At 56.1% G+C, this 19,871-nt stretch overlaps 1 protein-coding gene across 2 annotated transcripts; it reads right to left on the bottom strand.

The window, feature by feature from the left end:
• Window positions 1-914: 914 nt before the first annotated feature.
• ISM2 (isthmin 2) lies at window positions 915-18,859 on the bottom strand. Of its 2 annotated transcripts, XM_067729264.1 has the most exons (5): window positions 18,055-18,859; window positions 9,373-9,612; window positions 7,922-8,273; window positions 5,759-5,842; window positions 915-4,454 (listed from the first exon to the last, which is right to left on the bottom strand). In XM_067729264.1, exons 1-5 carry the CDS (start codon window positions 18,184-18,186, stop codon window positions 3,937-3,939), a joined length of 1,326 nt encoding a protein of 441 aa, XP_067585365.1. In that variant the 5' UTR covers window positions 18,187-18,859; the 3' UTR covers window positions 915-3,936. The 2 variants fall into 2 exon arrangements, with proteins under 2 accessions (XP_067585365.1, XP_067585376.1); XM_067729275.1 differs by lacking the exon at window positions 5,759-5,842.
• Between the last annotated feature and the right edge of the window lie 1,012 nt (window positions 18,860-19,871).

Below are 19,871 nucleotides of genomic sequence, written 5' to 3'. Positions count from 1 at the left end.
AAACTACCTGTGCTCTAGCTTGAATCAAATCAAGGACCCCTTGGGACTTCCCTGGCAGTCCAGTGGTTAAGACTCCGTGCTCCCAATGCAGGGGGCATGGGTTCTATCCCTGGTCAGGGAACTAAGATCCGGCGTGCTGCACGGCGTGGCCAAAATCAACAAAAACAGCAAATCAAGGACCCCTCCTAACACAGAGACCAGTGACAAAAAAGGACCCCTTTCACACCTGGCGGGAGAGTTACCAATTCCAGAATACCTAAGAAAAATCTGAAGTGAAGTTTACAAGTGTCTTAGTAATAACCAAAGCACCAGGCAAAGTTCCTGTTATATGACAGCTCGGTAACATTCATATCCCCAGGACTGATGGCTGTTCCAATTTTCACCACTTCCATTTCACTGATAACATTTTGGTTAGCCATCGGAGCCTAAAAAGCAGAATGACAGAGCTAAAAACAGAACTTTGGACTTGGGTTTGAATTGTAAATGTGTCACTTCCTAACAAATTGGGCAAATTTCCTCATCTGTAAAATGGGTAGTATAATAGGTACCTATTAGAGATGGATGTAGACGCTCTGGCCCCCGGTGGCATGTTACCTGCTGACTTCTGGGCTCCCAAGCCCACACATGTTCCCTTGAGCAGGAATTGATCTTCTGAAAATCTGGTTAATTGGCCAAATTGCAAATCCTAGGCCAAGGGTTCTCCTCAACTAAGAACCTCCTGAGGGGAACCTGTTAAATGCAGGAAAGTGGGCTCCACCCCTAGATACTCTTAGTGGGTGTGAGGTGTGGCCTGTGAGCTTACATTTTAATATCCCAGGTGATATTGATACCAGGGGTGATTTTGAGAAGCACTTCAACATGTTAAGAAAATCTAATCGTAATAGAGGAGCCAAAGAAGCACATCTGGGTCCCTTTTGTGAACAATGAGAAAAAGGATCTGAAACATCCTGTCTCCCAAGAGACGAGGGAGGCCAGCAGGATCTGGCAGGTTTGTACTGTTGGTTGTTTTAAACCCTAGTAAGAATTCAATGTGACCAGTCTTTTTTTTTTTTTTTAATTTATTTTTGTCTGTGTTGGGTCTTCATTGCTGCGTGCCGGCTTTCTCTAGTTGCGACGAGTAGGGGCTACTCTTCGTTGCGGTGTGTGGGCTTCTCATTGCGGTGCCTTGTTGCAGAGCACAGGCTCCAGGTGCACAGGCTTCAGTAGTTGTGGCACACGGGCTCAGTAGTTGTGGCTTGTGGGCTCTAGAGTGCAGGCTCAGTAGTTGTGGCACACGGGCTTAGCTGCTCCACGGCATGTGGGATCTTCCCGGACCAGGGCTTGAACCCATGTCCCCTGCATTGGCAGGCGGATTCTTAACCACTGCAGCACCGGGGAAGCTCTCAACGTGACCAGTCTTGCCTAGCCTAGAACCTTTTACGAGGTAACCCAGAGGAGGAAAAATGGGGCAAAAACAAACATCCAGGTGGCTGGGGCAGCTAAGTTAGAAACAGCTGTGGTGTTCGTGCTGGATGCGTAGCCACGGATGGCTCCTGGTGTCCGGGATGGGAAGAACAGCCAGGTGAGCCAGGACGGCCTACACTGGACCAGAGCGGAGGAGGGTCCTCTCTGATTTCATGGGCCTCTCCTGGCTCTGACACCAGCGGCTCCTGAAATCCTCCCTTTAACAGGGTCAGTGACCCCTCTGTGATGCTTTCTGCTCACACACAGGTGTTCACCTGCACAGCATCTCTTTCTCCTTTGTACAGTTTGAATAAACACCATTTTATAGCTGATCAACGCCCCAGCCCCTTCAAGGCTCCTTTTCAGCCCCCTTTTCTTTAGTTTCTCTCACCTGTGGCCTGACGTGGTAGCAATTTAGCATGTCACTTGGATTAAAAATGGTGCTGGTTAAGTTCAGTCTGGGTAATAGACAAAGCATTAGGTATAGATTAAATTTAGACAGTGTGTTTAAGTGTCAAGGTAAATTATATTAGGAAGGAGGGGAATTAGTCTGTGAAAACAGACTCTGGGATATCTCTATCTTGTTACTTATTTTTTTTAAGTTTCAGCTAAAACATAATTGAAACATTCCTGTGCTAATCGTATTGAACTCCCCAGACAAGAGACAGGGAAGGGAACTTGGCTCCCACCTAGTGACCCGAGATCCTGGCCTCTCTGACCCTGTGATATTCTAGTTGCACCAGAGTGCTGTTAGACGGTGATCCCGGACCAAACTAATAAACCTCCCTCTAGGTGTGATGTAATTGGAAATATCTGGCTTTCTGAGTTTCTCCAGGTAGTGGCTCTGAACACACCTTGTCTCATTCTGCTTCCTGATGTGACTTCCCCAAATGCCAGAAGTGACAGTGGAGTGTGTGGTAAGGGTACCAACTAAGGTAGGGGTCTCTCATAGGTGTAATTCTTGGGACAACTCTGCATTGGATCCCCTTGCAGCAAGTTGCTTGGGGAAGTGGGGTCACTTCCTCTGGCGTAAATGCAATTGATCTATCTGACCAAAGGACTTGGAGTGAATGTGCCCCTAAGGTCCTGCTAGCTCTTCCCTGCCTCCTAGGTAACCCTTTACGAGTTTGAGTAAAGATAACCAAGTAAAGATTACCTAACTGATGTTTAGTCTAAACTAAACTCTGCACCCCGGAGCTCTGCCTGCCCAGCAGGGTTAGGTAATCACAAACGCAGTCCAGGGGAGCTTGGCTTGGACTGTAAGCAAGGGCTCCCTACACCCCTCTGCTCTGCTGGGGCTCCAAATTCTTCATCAGACAGAATTTGAAAATAAAGTGCTTTATTGCTGAGGTTCCCAGAGAGTTTCAGGGCAGCTGCCTAGGGGCTAGGACTGAAGTCCCTACTTTTGGAGGCTTTCATGAACAGAGACAGTTGGGATATCAGCATTTCAACCCCGCAGAAGGCAAGAAGGTGTGGTTGCAGAGGGAAGGGGGAGATGAGGGCTGAGGGGAGGCAGGGAAGAGGCACGAGGTGTGCTGGGAGAGCTGATCATAGGCATCTCTTCCCAACTCTGAGCTCAGCGTGTTCAGCGACATCACCTTGGGAGCCTGAAGTGGGCCACAGTGGGAACGTTTACACCACAGAAATTGCCCAAATGCTACAAATTGGGGCTGTCCCCCTGCCACCCCCCCCCCCCCGGGAGAGCTGATTTACCAGCTCACCCTGCACATGACTCATCCTTCTGGGCTGGTTCTGAACCCACCCCAAGCCTGGCCACTGTGCTCATTCAGGGCGCTGTGATCTCCCAGCCCCACACATTCCTACAACCCGGACAGAACAGAGGTGAGCTGGACAAAGAAAGGGACCAGCATTCACTGATCCGTTCTGCACCTGGATCCTGCCTTGTCTTGGCTGCCACGGCCTGTCTATCCACTTACGGTCCCACTGATGGCCTTCAGCCCTAGACTGAAGTGGTGTCCAATGAAAGGCCGCTCGGGGCTGAGGGGGTGGGCAAGTGGGCCACGTGCGACCGCTCAGCGCTAAGGAGGGCTGCTGGCCCAGGGCTGGTTGGCTGCTGGCCCGCGGGCCGGGATGACGAGACTGGCCCTCACGGCTGGGGCTCTAAGTGACTCACTGCAGGTCCCGGGAATCAGGGTGTGTGGAGAGCCGGGCACACACCTGAGCACAGAGGGAGAGGGAGGACAATGGGTGTCCAGGCTGCGACAGCGCCTCCCAGCGGGCAAGAGGTAAGGCCGCCACAGCTACGCATCTCGGGGCAGCCCCGGGGGCCTTGGGAGCTGAGCTCCCTCCTTTCACCCTGGGCCTTATACACTCTTCAACCTTTTCCCCAACCCCACACCAACACCTGGGGTGCTGACCTCCCCGCCTCAGGTTCAAAGGCAGAGGGCTCGAGGCACCAGACTGGCCTCACCAGGTCTGGGCCAGGCAGGGTGAGCGGCCCGTGAGGAAAGTTCTCCAGCACAGCAGCCCTCATTAGAACTCCTTGGCCTCCTGCAACTGCGCCAGGTATTCCTCCTCGGGGGGGTTGTCCGTGCAGGCCCGGCCATTGTTCGGGGGCCGCACGGCGTGGTAGCGGCTCCAGTCCCCCTTACACAGGATCCAGGGCAGCGTGTCCACCTTGAAGTGCAGCTCGGGCGAGAAGTCGGTGCTGACGAGGTCGGGCGCGCCGGCGCCCTTGCCTCGGGTCAGCAGCCGGCTGCCCGCGTCGTAGCAGCAGTGCTGGGCGGCCAGCGTGCTGCTCTCCCCGGACAGCAGAGAGCGCAGGCAGAAGCGGGCCGTGGGCTGGTACACGTCCAGGCGCTCGCGTGGGCCGCTGGCGTCCCTCCACCGGAAGCTGCGGCCCTGGTGCTCGTCCTGCAGGCTCACGGCGCTGGACACGGCCTCCAGCGGGTACGCACACGGGCAGCTGGGCAGGTCCCGCAGCACCTGGCTCAGGTACTTGGCTAGGAAGTCACTCTTGCAGTTCAGCCACTTCTCGCAGCTGTCCACATCTGCAGAGGGCAGGGGAGCGTGGGAAGGGGACCGGTCAGCCCCTGGGGTGGGGGGGACTGGTCAAGGGCCCATGCACGGAGGGGGAAGGCCTAGGCCCCAGCTGGTGCAAAGCTGTGCCTTGGTAGGGCCGTAGGGTCAGGAGGGGAAGGACCCACACCAGAGCGGGGGGCAGTCTGACGTGGCCACCGCTGTTAACAGATAAGGGCAACCACACACCACCCAGGCAAGCTGAAGCAACAGGCCGTAGCCGAATGGACATCGGCCAAGGGGCTGGAGGAGGGGCCTACAGCCCCTCTGCGGAGCTAGGCCTTGTCCCTTTAGATGCTGGATGGCGGGAAAGATCCTGGGATCGTGGGGAATGAGCTGGGGTGGGTGGGGGCAGGGACAGCAGTTTTAGCCTCTTGGTAAGAAAATGTTTCACTGTTTTCACCACTGGCCCATTCTTGTTCTTAACTTTGCCTTTCTTAGGCTCACTCTGTCTTTCTGGGCCCCCTGTGACCCCTCTGTCTATGCTGCCCTCCACCCCTCTCCCTACCTTGGAAAATGTGGCCTCTTGGAAAATGTGGCCTCTGACCCTGGCCACCCAGAACAAACTGCTCCTCCCTCTTTGCTGCAGACCCTTGGGCCCACTTGGCAGTGCTGTACCTAAGTTGGTTGTGTGTGTCTTTCCGCCGAAGACCTGAGCCCCTTGAGGTCAGGGACTGGGCTTGGCCTTCTGGGAATCCCCTGCCCCACACAGGGCCGGGTGCACCCTCCCGGCTCAGTGAGCTTCTGTGGCGTTGAGCATAGGACCCATCTGCAAGGGGGCTGTGGGCAGCTGCCTGCCTCCTTGTGGGGTGCAAGAGACACAGATGTGGAGTGTGCTGGGGAAAGCGCGGCCCGCTCCAAGCTGCCGGAAGGGGCAGTCCTGGAGCTCTGGACCCTGACCTGTTTTTGAGGGCAACTGCTCCCCAGACAGAGCCTGCCAGGAGCCTCCAAGAGTGACCAGGGAGTGGAAGCCAGAATGTCCCCAGCCTATCCTACTGCCAGGGAGCGTACGCCCCACTAGATGGTCTCCAAGCTCTGGGCTCCCCTCAAGACCTTCTTCCCAGCAGGAATGTCAGGCTGGGAAAGGCCAATGGGCCTGGCTAGGGGGTTTGGAAATGTTACGGTCCCCTTGCTGGGGGGGCTAACCTTCCACCTGGAAGATGTACCCTCTGCCTCAGTGGATGGAGGCAAGATTCCTGCCCGCGCGGTGAGGCTCCACCCTCCCGAGAGAGGTTTCCCCCAAACCCCCAGGGGCAGGGCCTAGCCCCCCACTGACCTGGGCTGAGCATGTCCGTAGAATTGTGGGCCAGGGGCCGCCACCCCTCACTGGGGAAGCCCAAGGGGTCCTTGTCCTCAGCGCCTTTGGGAAGAGAGGAGGCCAGGCTGGTGGTGCCGCAGGGCACCTCTGTGCTCCCGATGGGAGCCCAGCCCTCACTAGGCTCTCGGTGCCCGCGGCATCTGGGACAGGCCTGGCACGGGGCAGGACCACCGTGTGTGTGAGCTTCCTGCCTCCCCTCTCCCAAGCCCACCCTATACAAGGCTTACACGCCCACATTCCCAGGGGACCAAGTCCAGCGTGTAAGCCGCTCCGTCTGCAGGAGCTGCGGCTCATCTCACCAGGACGGGGGGCAGGTCGCAGGCACGGGACTCAGTGGCAGTGCAGGTGTAGCCACAGGGCCGAGTCCTCTGCCGGCTGCCGCTGCCGCAGCTCCCACTGCAGGGAGACCAGGGGCTCCATTCCTCTTGAAGCTGAGTCTGCGTCAAGGCAGGGAGCCAGGGGTGAGGGAGCAGAGCCCACGGGGTGCCTTGCTGCGAATTAGCAGAAGGCACCCCTTCCTTGGGAGGATCCGCCCCGGGCCAGGACGCCCCTAGCGGACGGAGCATGGGCTGAATTTCAGCCCCACTAGTCTGCTCATCTGGGTACCCCTGTGCAGTGAACACCCGGGCAAATGCAGGAGGTGTCACAACTCCCAGCCACCCACTCTGTGCCCACACAGCAACGAAGAGGTAAAGCCACCTGGAGGCCACCTGACCACTGCTGAGGGGACCTTGGGCAAGTCCCCCGACATCTCTGAGCTACAGTTTTTGTGCCAATCAAAACCAAGAGTGACAATACTTCCCTGGCACTGGGGGTATTAAAGAATGTCCCTGCTCCCCACGTCCTGGTCTGAGGGACCCAAAATGCACCATGACAGTACCCACAGGCCTTTGGCTGCATGGGCCTGAGACCCAGGGCTCTCTGTGGAACCCCCAAAGTACTGACACACACACCCAGCTCTCTCCTCGCTTCCCAGGCAGGCCTGAGCAGGCTGGTACCAAGTGTTTAAGGAAAATCAATGGAAGAAAAGCTGAAAGTCATGAAAATTCTGCCTGTTAGCTTACATGACTTTGGTGAAATGGAAAAAGCCTGCTACGACTTAGTCTGAACCAACGATGAGACACCAGGACTCTGGGGAGAAGTGCTGTAACTGTGTGTGAAACATGTCTGTGCCCAGGGAAAATTGAAACTGCAATATGCAAAAATAAAAATGCCTGTCATGGGGCGGGGGACAGGCTTTAGGCGATATTTTCTGAATAGTCTACGTTGTTATGTTGCTTTCTAAAAAAAAAGTAATAGCCAATACTTTATTATGTACTGGCACTTTAAAAGTACTAACTCACGGGCTTCCCTGGTGGCGCAGTGGTTGAGAATCTGCCTGCTAATGCAGGGGACACGGGTTTGAGCCCTGGTCTGGGAGGATCCCACATGCCGCAGAGCAACTAGGCCCGTGAGCCACAACTACTGAGCCTGCGCGTCTGGAGCCTGTGCTCCGCAACAAGAGAGGCCGCCATAGTGAGAGGCCCGCGCACCGTGATGAAGAGTGGCCCCGCTTGGCACAACTAGAGAAAGCCCTCGCACAGAAACGAAGACCCAACACAGCAAAAATAAATAAATTAATTAATAAACTCCTACCCCCAACATCTTAAAAAAAAAAAAGTACTAACTCACTTACTACCCTCTACACCCAATTCTACGTAGTCAGGGTTGTGCCCATGTCCATTTTAGAGAAGAAGGAACTGAGGCCCAGAGAGGTTAACCTGCCCAAGGTCACTCACTGGTAAGCAGCAGACCCAGGGTTCAAAGTCACACAATCTGAAGGTGAGGTCAGTTGTGAGTGGTGGGATTTATAATATTTCTTAATTTGTTGGAAACGGATATGAATATATATATTATTAACAAATGTCTGTTCTGCTTAGGGGATCTCAGGGCTGTTGTGAGGGTCAAATGTTTGAAAAACAAACAAACAAACTTTGCAAGCTATGGGTAATGCTTGCCTGATGATGCTGTCTGCACAGGCCTAGGCTCCAGGCCTCCCCAGCTGCCCCTGCCCGGGAAGCTCTCACCCCCATTTCCACTCAGGACCCCCAGGGCCGGGGATGTCAAGATGGGGGAGCTCACCGGAGCTATCAGGCTCCTTGAAGGCCCGGTCCCCGGGGGACAGCCAGCCCCGCTCCCAGCCTCCTGTGGCCCCACTGAACCCATGCTCTTGGTCATCGTCGTCTTCCTCGTCATGGTCCTCTTGGTCCTCACTCTCACGGTACTCTGGAGGGTAATCCTCCTCTTCCCCCGCGGCTCTGCCCTTGAGACCGGGCCTCCCTTCCTCGCCCTCCAGGTAGCCCCAGAATAGGGGCCAGAAGAGTTCCTTGGCCGGCAGCCAGCTGGGGGCCCCCTGGGACCAGCGATTGGTAGGCTCAGCCAGCAGGTCCATCTCCACCTCAGCCTGGGGGTCCTCCACCACTTCGATGGTCACCTGCAGAGGTACAGACACACCCGGCCAGTGAGGGAGGGCTCAGAGCCAGACTCCAAAGGCAGGGGAGAGGACAAGCCTGGGGGGAGGGGCAGGGGCAGGGGGAGAGGCCCGACCTTTTCTCCAAACCAGCCCATTCTTTTGGTCCACCTTCTTGGTCTCCCCGGGCACAGAGGGTCACAGTGTAAGACCTGGCTGTGCATCAGAATCTGCTGGAGATTCCTGAGCCCCTGACCCCACCCCAGACACGGATTTAACTGGTGTGTGAGGTAGGGCCAGGCGTAGTGGTCCTAACACGTGCCAGGGTGGAGACCCACTCATTTAAGAAAAGCTGGCCTTGAATTCTGGCTCCACCAGCCCACAGGCTGCGCAACTGCTGGGGACACGGACGGCCCTGAATCTCCATTTCCTCATCCTAGGGCCGGAAAATGAGACCAAATGACAGCAGATCCGCACAGCAGCCCTGGGGAGGCTCTCGCCCACTACATCGTGGACAGGAAAGAAGTAACGTGAAACCATTTATGTGACAGTGAACTTTAAAAACGTCACTTTGGGCTATTACAAAGCGATAGGAGGTCACAGAACAAAATTTGGGGAAAAGAACAAGCAAAATATAAAGAAGAAAATGGAAATCACCCATATTCCATCTCAGGTAACATTTTGGTGATTAACCTTCCAAGTTTAGATATATAGACACACACACACACACACACACACACACACACTTTTAAACAACTTTAGAATGTTGTGTGTTCTATATTTTTGTGACCTGTTTTCTCTTTTGGTGAAAGTGTTTTGTAAGCTATAGATGGTACACAAAATGCAGGAATTATTGTCATTAGGGATTCGGGACTGATGGTGGAGTATGTAAACTGGAATTCCATCAACCCCTCTAGTTTTCTTTCCCATAAAGCCCCTCTGGTGGGCAGGCCACCACCCACTGCTCCACAGGCAGGGCGGGGGGCTGTCACCTTCTCCGACCTGCACAGGACCCCTGCCCTCCAAGCAATACCGGATGGGACGCCTGACTTCAGAGCTGAGCTCTTCAGCCCAGCTTCTCTCCAGGTGTCCACTGGGCCCACGGCCCCCCCGTAGCTCTCACCTGGATATTGGGGTTTGGGGCACTCAAGTCTGTGTTGGCCAATCCCGGCAGCTTCTGCAGCTCCAGCAGCAAGGGAGCGTCCTCCAGGGTCCCGGGCAAGGAGGTCTTGTCCAGGGTCAGGGCTGCTGGCTCAGTGAGAGCCCAGCGTCTGTGTCGGCGCAGCCCTGCCTGGAGGCGGGCTCTGGAGAGCAGAGGGGGCTCCTCTTCTCTAGGAGAGCTGGGGTCTGGGTAGGCCGAGACCTGAGGGAGAGATGGGAGGGAGGGGTGCCTGAGGTCAGCACCCATGCGAACCCGGAAAAGGCTGGTGGGGGTCGGGAGCAGGGGGAGATTCGGGAGCCCTGGGAGCAGACCAGGTCACAAACTTGCCTGGAGACCGTGTATCCAAACGTGTCTGCTTTAACACCTCAGAGGGTGGACGGCGTCCACAAAGCGCTCGGGCAAATGATGCCAGCGCGAGGCATGAGAAGGAGGGTTCAAGTCAGGTTTCTACACATGGAAGAAACACAGTCCAACCTGCTCATTTCACAGATGAACAAACTGAGGCCCAGAGGGGAAGTGAGATGTTCAAGGCAGTGGCTCCAAAGTGCAGTTTGCAGACACTTGCCTCAGAATCCCCCAGGGCCCTTGTCGGAGAACAGACACCCAGGCCCTCCCACGTCAGGGCAGGAAGGCTCAGGAAGGCCGACAGGGGCGTGGGCAGCAGACCCAGGCCCTTCCCCTCAGCACACTCCCCTGCCACCTGGCCTTCCCAAGCCAGCCGTGCGGGGGCTGTATTTCTTGGCATCCCCAACCATAGCAACCTTCCTCCGCCTGCTCACGTGGGGCCCCGCCCCTTTTCCTATTCCAGGCTGCTTGTGTGGCCGTCTGTCTGCCAGTGAATCCCCTCCACCAGCCAGTGCCATGAGGTCCACACTGGGACTGTCCTTGATGCAGCTCAAATAGTAAGTGAAAGCAGTCCTGGATGTCTCTGACTCTTGCTCTGGCCTTCCCTGCTCAGACGGTGGAGCACTGGGTCGGCACCTACCTCCAGGCTGCAGCCATCGCCCAGGTCTCTACACCAGGGCAGGAAGAGCCCTGTCCAGGGCTGCCTGGTGAGCCTCAGGGGCCAGGAGCCTGTGGACCCTGCCTCACCCAGGCCACAGCCTTGAGCCCACCTCCCGCCTCATGCCTCGGACAGTGTGGTACGGCTGAAAAACATGGGTCTGGAGAGTCAGATCAGCTTGGGTTCAAATCGCAGCTCTCCTTCTCACTTGCTCATTCAATTTGATGATTTCCCATCAACAAAATGAGAATAATAATTCCTATCTGGAAGGATTGTCAGAATTTTCTTTATCAAACACTTCCACAGCATCCACTGTGGCAGGCACTATTCTAAACACTTAAATCACTCGTTTAATCCTCCCAACAACCCTCAGAGGTAAGGGCTAGCTGTCATCTCCATTTTGATCATGAAAACTAAGGCACAGAAAAGGCAAGTAACTTGCCTGAGGTCACACAGACATTTACTGTTAGAAGCAGGATTTGAACCGGGCAGCCAGAGCTCACACTCTTCATCAGCATGCTCCAACACTGCAGGTGGGAGCGCTGAGAGTCTACTTCACAAATCAGGGGCTGAATCAGTCTTGTTTCTCATGTCTCTCCCCTTTGACCCCCTCCTTCTGTGGTCCCCAGAGGCCTGGCTCCAAGGCTCCTGCACTGGGACTTCCCTGGTGGTCCAGTGGTTAAGACTCCACGCTTCCACTGCAGGGAGCACGGGTTCGATCCCTGGTCAAGGAACTAAGATCCCGCATGCCATGTGGCGCAGCCAACAAAACAAAACAAAACAAAAAACAGAACCAAAACAAACAAGGCTGCTGCACTAAACACCTGGTCCCAGGGCAGCCGTGGGCCCATCTCAACCGGGGCCGAGTCTCTCGATGAGTGAAAGTGTTCTGGTCCAGATAGCTGGGACGGATGAGCAGAAGATGGATAGATGAGTAATGGAACAACACAACCCCTTCTCTGGCCAATCCTGGAGGCCTGGAGCATCCCCAGATGCCACCTTCCTAGCAGTTCCCACCCATCATTCCACGGAAGCCCTAACTGTCCCTGCGACTTTGCTCAGCAGTTCCTCTGTCTGCAGCCTCTGGGCACAGAAACAGGCAGACTTGGGGCAGCAGCAGTTCAGGGTCTGCAGCCTTTCTAGCTGATTTAGATACCCCAGCCTCCTGGGCACAAACACCAGGTTTCATCTGCGGACATTTGGCAATGACATTTGTAGTTGTCGCAGCTGGGGCGGGGAAGGGGGTGCTACTGGCATCTAGTGGGTAGAAACCAGAAATCTTAACAATGCATACATAGCACAACCTCACAGCAAGGATTATCCAGCCCAGAATGTCAACAGTGCTGCAGTTAAGAGACCCTGCTCTAGAGTCAGGCTGCCTGCGTCCGAATGCCCGTGGTGTCCTGGCTTCTGACCTGTGGGACCCTGGCAGGTGACATAGCCTCTGTGAGCGTCCTCATCTGTAAAATGGAAACGGTGATGGGACAGAGCTGGTACTGAGCAGGCATTCAAAGTGTCCGTTTCCAGCCCTCCCCACCCTGGTGCCCAATCGGACCAGACGATGAGCAGAGACCACAGAAAGCCCTGGCTCAACATCACAGCCATACACACCACCCTTCCTCTCTTGGAGCCTCCTGCCCTGTGTGTCAGCCCCTGGGAAACTCCCCGGAGCGGAGGGGGACATCTGATCTTAGTTTGGGTTCCCTGAGAAGCCGACCCTGAGACAAAGATTCAAGGGCAAGTGGTTCCTTTGGAAAGTGATCCCTGGAGACACCAGCAGGGAGTGAGGCAGCAAGTCAGGGAGGGAGGCAGCTAGTAAAGAATGCTCCATGAAGCCAGTGACCACGGTGCACAACTGGAGCACATCCCACTGGGCGCCTCAGTTATGCCATCGGTCATCGGCTGAGGGAGGCTGGGTGCGGGAGAGGATGGGCACTCCGGGCGCTTCGGGCTGGCCGTGCACAGCTCAGAGCAGGCCCTAGTGCCAGCAAAAGGCCTCAGGCAACTGGAAGTGAGGCCTGCAGGGATGTGGGCAGAGCACTCAGAGCCCTGACGTGTAAGCACCGTCTGAGCGCATCTTCCGTACCGTGCCTGGACCAGGCCCTTTACATACCTTCTGACACTTACTCCAGCTAGGGTGTAAGCTCCGTGCAGGTAGAAATGTTTGTCTGCTTTGTTCACGCTGTATCGCGTGCCTAGCACAGTGCCTGGCACGCTACAGGCGCTCAGTAAATCATTTCTGAGTGATTGAATGAATGCCAGCAATGATGAGGGGTGAGTGTGACTATCTCTGTGTTAACGATGAGGCTGTGGAGGCTCAGAGAGGGTAAGGGGTTTCCATAAGGTCTCACAGGTTACACTATGGGAGCTTAGGTTCAAACTCAGCTCTGCCGGATCTCAACGCCCAGGCATCGGTGCACACGCGCCTGCGCAGACACTCAGGCCAATTACCCCTCAAGCGCAACCCCCTCTGCGTTCAAAAAGCGCTTCGGCTTTCATCTTCTTGTCCGGCCCCGAAGGTGGTGGTAACGAGTGCAGGCTGGAGGCCACATCACCTGGGATCAAACCCCAACTTGGACACCTACTGGCTGTATGACCGTGGGCAGGTTACTTAATCTGCCTTAGTTTCTCCTCCTGTAAATTAGGGAAACGGCCGGCCATCCCTGTCTCATAGGGCTGTTGAGTTAGAACGGCGCCTGGCACATGCAGTGAGTGTTACCTAGAGGTGGTGATAGATAGTTCTCAGAGAGAGAGCGGGCAGCACCCCTCTCACCAGCACGGTGTTGGTTCTTTACATCTTACTTGGTTTGAAGACCGCCCCCCTCCACTACTGATGCAGATCGCTGGGCGGTGTATTTCCATGACATTCTGAAGCAACTTCGGAGGCTCCCGCCTGTTTAAGAACACCTGCCCTATCCCACGGGACCACCTCCCACATCTTTTATGCTTAAATGTGGAGTTTCACACGTGTACAAATACACAGCTCCATTCTTTTGGGGATGGTGTCATTACCCAGATAAACATGAGATATATAGAAATACACCAAGATATGTCCCCACCATTCATTCTCTCTCTCTCTCTCTCTCATACACACACACACACACACACACACACACACACACACACACACACACACACACACACAAATACGGGCCCACGCACATGCTCCCAGGCTGGGCAGGGCAGCCCTGACCTATGTGTTTCCAGTTAACATAATAGCCCCCCCACCCACAAACCCTTACTGCATTGCTTGAGCATTGCCTGCTAACCTGCTTCAGCTCCCCTCACAGTCCCCCCACTCTCCCTTCTCCCCTCTGCCTCCTCTCAGGGGTCAGGAACTTGTTCTGGATAATGAAATCCAGTTGCCAGGTGCAGTCCAGCATCTCTCCTCCGCGCAGCCACTGCTGAGGTCCGGGTGCATCCCTACAGAGCCCGGCTGCACACACGGTCACCACGGCTTCCCGGAGGTGCTGGCGCCCCATCATTCAAAGGCGGTTGCTTCTCCAGACAGGCCAGAGGACCACCGGCAGAGGAGTGGGGTTGGATGTCACCCTCCTCACTGGTGTGCGCTGTTCTAACCCAGCCCACCCTGGCCTGGGAGGGAGACCTACCTCAGAGCACACCCTCCAAGCACCAGGGCTGGCTTCATGCTGTGTGACCTGTGCACTTGTACAGCACGCTGCACAGGGTTTACTGCTCTGCTGTTGCCATCTTGAAATGCTTAGAGACCCCACGTTTTCATTCTGCACTGGGCCCCATGAACTACGAAGCCAGTGCTGTCGAGCACCCTGCAGGTACGGACCCAATGAATCCTCACAACCACGAGGTGCCAGCATCACCCTCACTTCCTGGAGGAGGCAGCCGAGGATCCGAGAGGTGGAGGAACTTGCTCAGGGTTACACGGGGGGCTGGCAGACCAGGTTTTGAGGCAGATGATCTGGCTAGAGAGCCTGTGCTCTTAATCCCTGTGCTTTGCCAGCTCCGGGCACGGGCAGCACCTTCCGGTTCACTGCCTGCCACTGTGGGGTGCGGAATGTGTCGAATGAACAAAACACTAGGACAGGATGTTCTGCTTTTCATATCCATCCTTCCCGTTGATCCTCATAACAACCAAGTGAGGTGAGAAGGGCAGGGACGATTAGGAGACTGAGATCCAGTGAGGCTGGGACTTGCCTGGGACCACTGAGCAGCCCAGCCTCCAGGTCTCAGTTCCTGACCTTCCTTCTCTCCCTCAACCACCTTTCCAGTGGTTCCGACCTCTCAGAGGGAGAAGAATGGGCTGGAGGGAGAACAAAGTTCACAGTCAAGAGGTGGGAAGGTGCCCAGCTGCAGGAGGTGGCGGAGGGCAGGGCCACAGGCTCGCCTCACACAGACCTGGGTTCCAGTTCCCCTTCTGTCAGTTGCTCACTGATTAGGCCAGAAAGACCCCAACCAAAGAAGGCCTATCTTCAGAAAAATACCTGCTTCTCGGTGCCACCCACCTGGCAGATGAGACCTTTCAACCCACCATGCCCCTCCTGCAGTCCAGGCCCTGCTGCCAGGTAACTGGCTGGATGACGCACCAGGACTGAAGTGCTGCCTAAGTACCCCTACCACGTGCATGACGCTGACCCGGGTTTGGGGAGCTCCTTCCTCTGTGTTTAGTCCTTCATCTCAGCCTGCACCCTCACAAAGTACTTCCTCCCATGGCAGCTGAAACCCTGCTGCCACAGCATGAAATGTGCCCAGCTCTGCCCCGTGGGGGAATCCTTCCTGCGGGACGGTCCTTGAAGCCGAGGAGCTGCCCTCTATCAATTCTTCTCTCTTGCCTAGTTCTAACCTCCATTACCCTCTTGTGGCTGCAAGTCCCCAGCTCCCCTCCGCCCTGCCCCAGGGTCTTCCCTTGCTGGCCTAGGAGGTGGTGGGTGCCAGGGTTAGGTGCCCAGGGGCTGGAGAATTAAGCAAAGCTGGGTTTGGACCCTGGCTTAGTTATTGGACCCATTGTCAGTTTCCTTGTCCTTCAAATGAGGACAACAAGACTATAGGAACACAAAATGCCCTGCAGCTGTTTGGGTGGTGTTCTGATCCCGACTAGAATAGAAGATACCCAAGGCAGAGCCGTATCATTCTTTGCTCGTCCAGCACCCAACAAATTGCGTGGCTCCAGCCCCTTGTAACGACGAGGCCACCCACGCGGACAGTGCTTTCTCACCCCGCATGCCACCCAACAAAGTGGGTTCTCATTCCCACTCGACTGTGGGAGTAAACTGAGGCTCAGCAACAGGCCTGCCCGGAGAGAGGATGGCATATTTTGCTCACGATAGTAATGATTTCAAGACTTTAGATGAGCAGGCTGGAGCATGACACGCAAAGGTCTCAGTGTAGCTCTGGAAAGACAGACCTGGCTCCCAATCCCAGTGAGGCTTACCATCTCTGTGCCTCGATTGTTTTCATCTGGAAAATGGGAATGATGCCCATGTCAGATATTTGACAATGAAATGACATCATGTTAAATACTTTGCACTGAGTCTGTCAGGCCCAAGCGATGCTTACTGCCCTGCAGTCATCCTACACCTTTGGATCCAGGGGGGGTTTATGTTCCTCAGCTTCTTCACAAAGCCCCCTGGGCTGGTCAGTGATGTCTGACACATCACCAAGGCCCTAGAATAGCAGTGTGCACTCTCTCAACATGATTCCTCAGCTCACACCTTCGACGTGCGACTGCTTTAGCCCACATCATTCACACATGGGAAACGACGTTTGAGCTGGACGGGACCATGGAGGTGACTTAGCCCCTCCTTTCAAATGTCAGGAAATTGTCCAAGGGGAGTCACACATGAGTTAATAACCAGCTGGGACCGGAACCCCAGGCCTCGGGCTCCAAGCTCTGTTTTTCCTCCATGCCGGTAATTTGTTTGAAAATGTTTCTGAGGGCTCTGCCAGGCTCTGTACCAGGGCTGGGGATGTGACTTTGGCTCTGAAGTAACTCATCCTCTGGGCTGGCCTTGGGGGAAGATCTGGCAAACATACTAAAAATAATTACAATCAAAGGGGTAAGTAAAAATGTATTTATGCCAATTCAGTTCATTTTATTTTCCATTGTCATCTCCACTGAGGAAGTGGACTGGCCAGAGGCTGTTCAGTTCCTCTAGATTTGTCCTCCTCAGCTGTGGTTCCTAACAACGGGCAGGAAGAGTGGGTATCCCACAGGAAATGACGTCTGGCTCTGGGCAGCGGGTGCTACAGGCATCTAGTGGGTAGAGGCCAGAGATGCCGCTAAACATCCTACAATGCTACAACTCACAACAAAGAAGTGTGTAACCCCAGGATGATGGTAGTGCAGAGGTTGAGAACGCCTGGTCTACAGGACGTACTCTCAACAGGGGCAAAAATTAGATCTTGGAGGAGGAGGCAAAAAAATCTAAGTATTATTGCAAAACAATGGTTTGTAACACTCCAAAGGGCATTAGTGCATGAATAGAGAGCATATCTGTGGTATTAAAATTTCATGGGGGAGGCACTTAGAACAAATAGAGTCTAAAAATCTCCTTAGGAGGGAGGGCAGTCATGAAAAAAAGATGGACAAACAAGGGTCCACAGAGACCACCCCCCCCCAAATGCAGGGGACGTGCTTTCTTCCCGTTGCCTCTGGAGGGCCTCAGCAGCCTGGGCACTGACAGGGCCCCAAGCTCAGGCTCTCGCCCACTTCACTACTCTCCTGCACCCGCCTCAGGCCCTGAGTGTCCTCATCTGGAAAATGAGAAGAGCCACTGCGGCCTCCCCCTAGAATTGCTCCGTGCACTGAGAGGCCAGGACCCCCTGCCACACAGGCCTGCTCCTGTGAACCCTGCAACAAGTCTGGCGGGCTTTGTCCCCATGGGGATGAGTCCGCTGTGGTCCAGGAGGGAACGGCTGGACCGTTGACCCCTGGCGACGGGAGACGCGGGTTTTGACAGACGGTGATTTCTCTTCGTGTCTAAACTACTCTTGGTCTCACTCCTCTGTCTTCAGTCGCCCGCAAAAGCCCACTCACAGCCCCTCCCCACCCCCAGAAAGCGCTCCTCTACCTCTTACCGACCTCTTCTGCTTGTTCAAGTACCTAATGATATAAAGGTCCCACCCAGCAAGTTGGAGGCCCCCACTTACTACCTCACCTTCTCTCAATTCACACCCTAAAGGACCCAAATCCTTTGAAGATTTGATTGAAGAGGCTGCACCAGGGGCTCACTTCGCCGCTGGAACCTCAGCAACACCCGCCCGCCACTCCGCAAAGCGCTGCGGTCCTTGAGCATCCTCCGGACTCCTCTCGGAGCGCGCACCTGAACCTCATGGCTGCAGGAGAGGTTCGCTCAGGGCGAGGCAGCCGCGGGGACGCGGCGGGCGGATGGGAAAGGAAGCCGGGAGGCTGCAGGGTGTCTGCGCACCAAACTCAGCACAGAAGTAACGTTTCTCCCCAGGGTGACCTGCTTCACAGCCCGGGGGTGTTTTCCGCAGGTCCGGCGCACCTGGCCACCGCCCGATGCCCGCCGACGTCCGGGCCGGTCCCGCCCCTCGCACTCGGGGGCCACCACTCGCGTCCCGGTCCTGCTCCCCGCGCGGCCAGAGCTGGGGGCCGGGGGAGCAGGAACCCAGCGCGCCGCAGCCCGAGCCGCGCCGCTCACCTCCGCCAGCCTCACGTGGCTCCAGCCGGGGCCCCGCGGCTTCCGCAGGGGGAGCGCTCGCACCGCGGCCAGCAGCGCGGTCAGCAGCACCACGCAGAGGGGGAGCGCCGCGCTGCCGGGGAGTCGAGGCATCCTCTCCCTCCCGAGGCTGCTCCGCCTGGCGCCTTCGCGCCTCCCGGGCCGCTCCGGCGAGTCGGTTGACGCCGGGCCTCGCCTCCTCCGGGGGCGGGAGCGCTGGGACGGCGGCGCAGGCCCGGCAGCGCCAGAGCTCAGGGCTCGGGAGGGGAGCTCCGGCGGCCGCGGGGGCGCGCGGGGCGGGGGCGCGCGGCTCTCCTCTCTCTCTCTCTCTCTCCTCTGTCTCTCTCTGATCTCTCTTCTCTCTCTCTCTCTTCTCTCTCTTTTCTCTCTGTCTTCTCTCTCTTCTCTATCTACTCTCTCCTCTCTCTTCTCTGTCTTTTCTCTCTCTCCTCTCCTCTCTCTTCTCTCTCCTCTCTCTTCTCTCTCTCTCTCTTCTCTCTCTGTCCCTCTCTCTCTCCCTGGCCCGGCGTGGGCGCCCGGGCTGCTCTCGGGTCGGCGCTCGGGGTGTCCCCCGCCCTCCCCGGAGGGGTGGCCCCTCGCGCTCCCGGACAAGTCTTGGCCCAGTGGGCGGCTCCCTTTGATCTGGCCGCCTCCCCGCCCTGAGTGCCCGCCGCTGTCGCCGGCGCAGCCCCAAGCGAATTCCTGTTCGGGGAAAGTCGCAGCCCGCCTGCCGGCGCTCTCCAGTCCAACTGTGCGACTCCTGCGGGGTCCTGAGGGCGACGCCGGGGCTCACCGACCGCCAGAGCCTCGCGGGCTAGGGATGCGCCGCAGCCCAACGCGGGAGCCTTCAGCTCTTGGGCAAATGTGCACCAAGGTAGGGTGGCTTGGGGAGGAAGGCCTGGAAGTAACTCCCCCAAGGCTCTTCCAGCTCCCCTGCTGGAGGTGGAGACTCGAAAAAACACCTGCCACTCTGCACCCAATTTCCCAGCACTTCAAGAGCCAGGAGAGAGCTGAGACTCAGATGTGAGGATAAAGTCCCGGAAGGACAGCAGCTAGCCACGTTTGAAGGAGTGGTCAGAGATCCTGCCCTGCCACTGGGTGTCACCTAGTTTCATCCTGGGTAAAACAGTGGGGCCACCCACTCCCTCCAGAGGGACACTCGTGCAGTGACCCTCCCGTGTAGGGCGTGCGGTCATGAAATAAAACCTCAGCTTATGATAATGATCAGGAACTATGAGTGGCAGTGACGATTTTCATGGCTGGGGGCTGTTAGGGACTGTGAGCTCCGTGACACAGGGCAGGTGGGGTTTGGACAGGTAGGTGAGGAGCAGTCAGAAGGCATTATTAGGAAGATGCCTACCCAGGGGCCATATGGAGGAACACAAAGGCTTCCTGGTTTCTGGGCAGGGACAGCAGATCCCTGGAAGTGCTGGGAAGGATGCCAGAAACCTGGCCATAGGGTAAAATTTGGGATCTGGGTTTAGCCTTAGAAACTCTTAGGAGACTAAGCACATTTCTGAGAAACCATTCCTATCCCTAACAGCACTGCCCAGGACTCTGCAGTTGTTGTTGTTGTTGTTTTAATAAATTTATTTATTTTTGGCTGCATTGGGTCTTCGTTGCTGCGTGCGGGCTTTTCTCTAGTTGCGTCGAGGGGGGCTACTCTTTGTTGCGGTGCGCGGGCTTCTCATTGTGGTGGCTTCTCTTGTTGTGGAGCACGGGCTCTAGGCGCACTGTCTTCAGTAGTTGTGGCATGGGGCTCTCCCTCGCCGGCTCTAGAGCGCAGGCTCAGTAGTTGT

The sequence above is a fragment of the Pseudorca crassidens genome, chromosome 1, assembly GCF_039906515.1.
Source record: "Pseudorca crassidens isolate mPseCra1 chromosome 1, mPseCra1.hap1, whole genome shotgun sequence".
NCBI classification, from domain to species: Eukaryota; Metazoa; Chordata; class Mammalia; order Artiodactyla; family Delphinidae; genus Pseudorca; species Pseudorca crassidens.
The sequence above is the reverse complement of the archived record's forward strand: the minus strand, read 5'-3'. Positions and strand labels throughout refer to the sequence as shown.

Bases quoted from the DNA above. Each gene is read 5' to 3' on its own strand.
- ISM2 (XM_067729264.1), bottom strand. From the start codon at position 18,186: ATGCCTCGACTCCCCGGCAGCGCGGCGCTCCCCCTCTGCGTGGTGCTG. The intron at 9,613-18,054 runs GTGAGCGGCGCG...TCTCTCCCTCAG, and splicing joins GCCACGTGAGGCTGGCGGAG to GTCTCGGCCTACCCAGACCC. The intron at 4,455-5,758 runs GTCAGTGGGGGG...TGCCCTCTGCAG, and splicing joins TACGGACATGCTCAGCCCAG to ATGTGGACAGCTGCGAGAAG.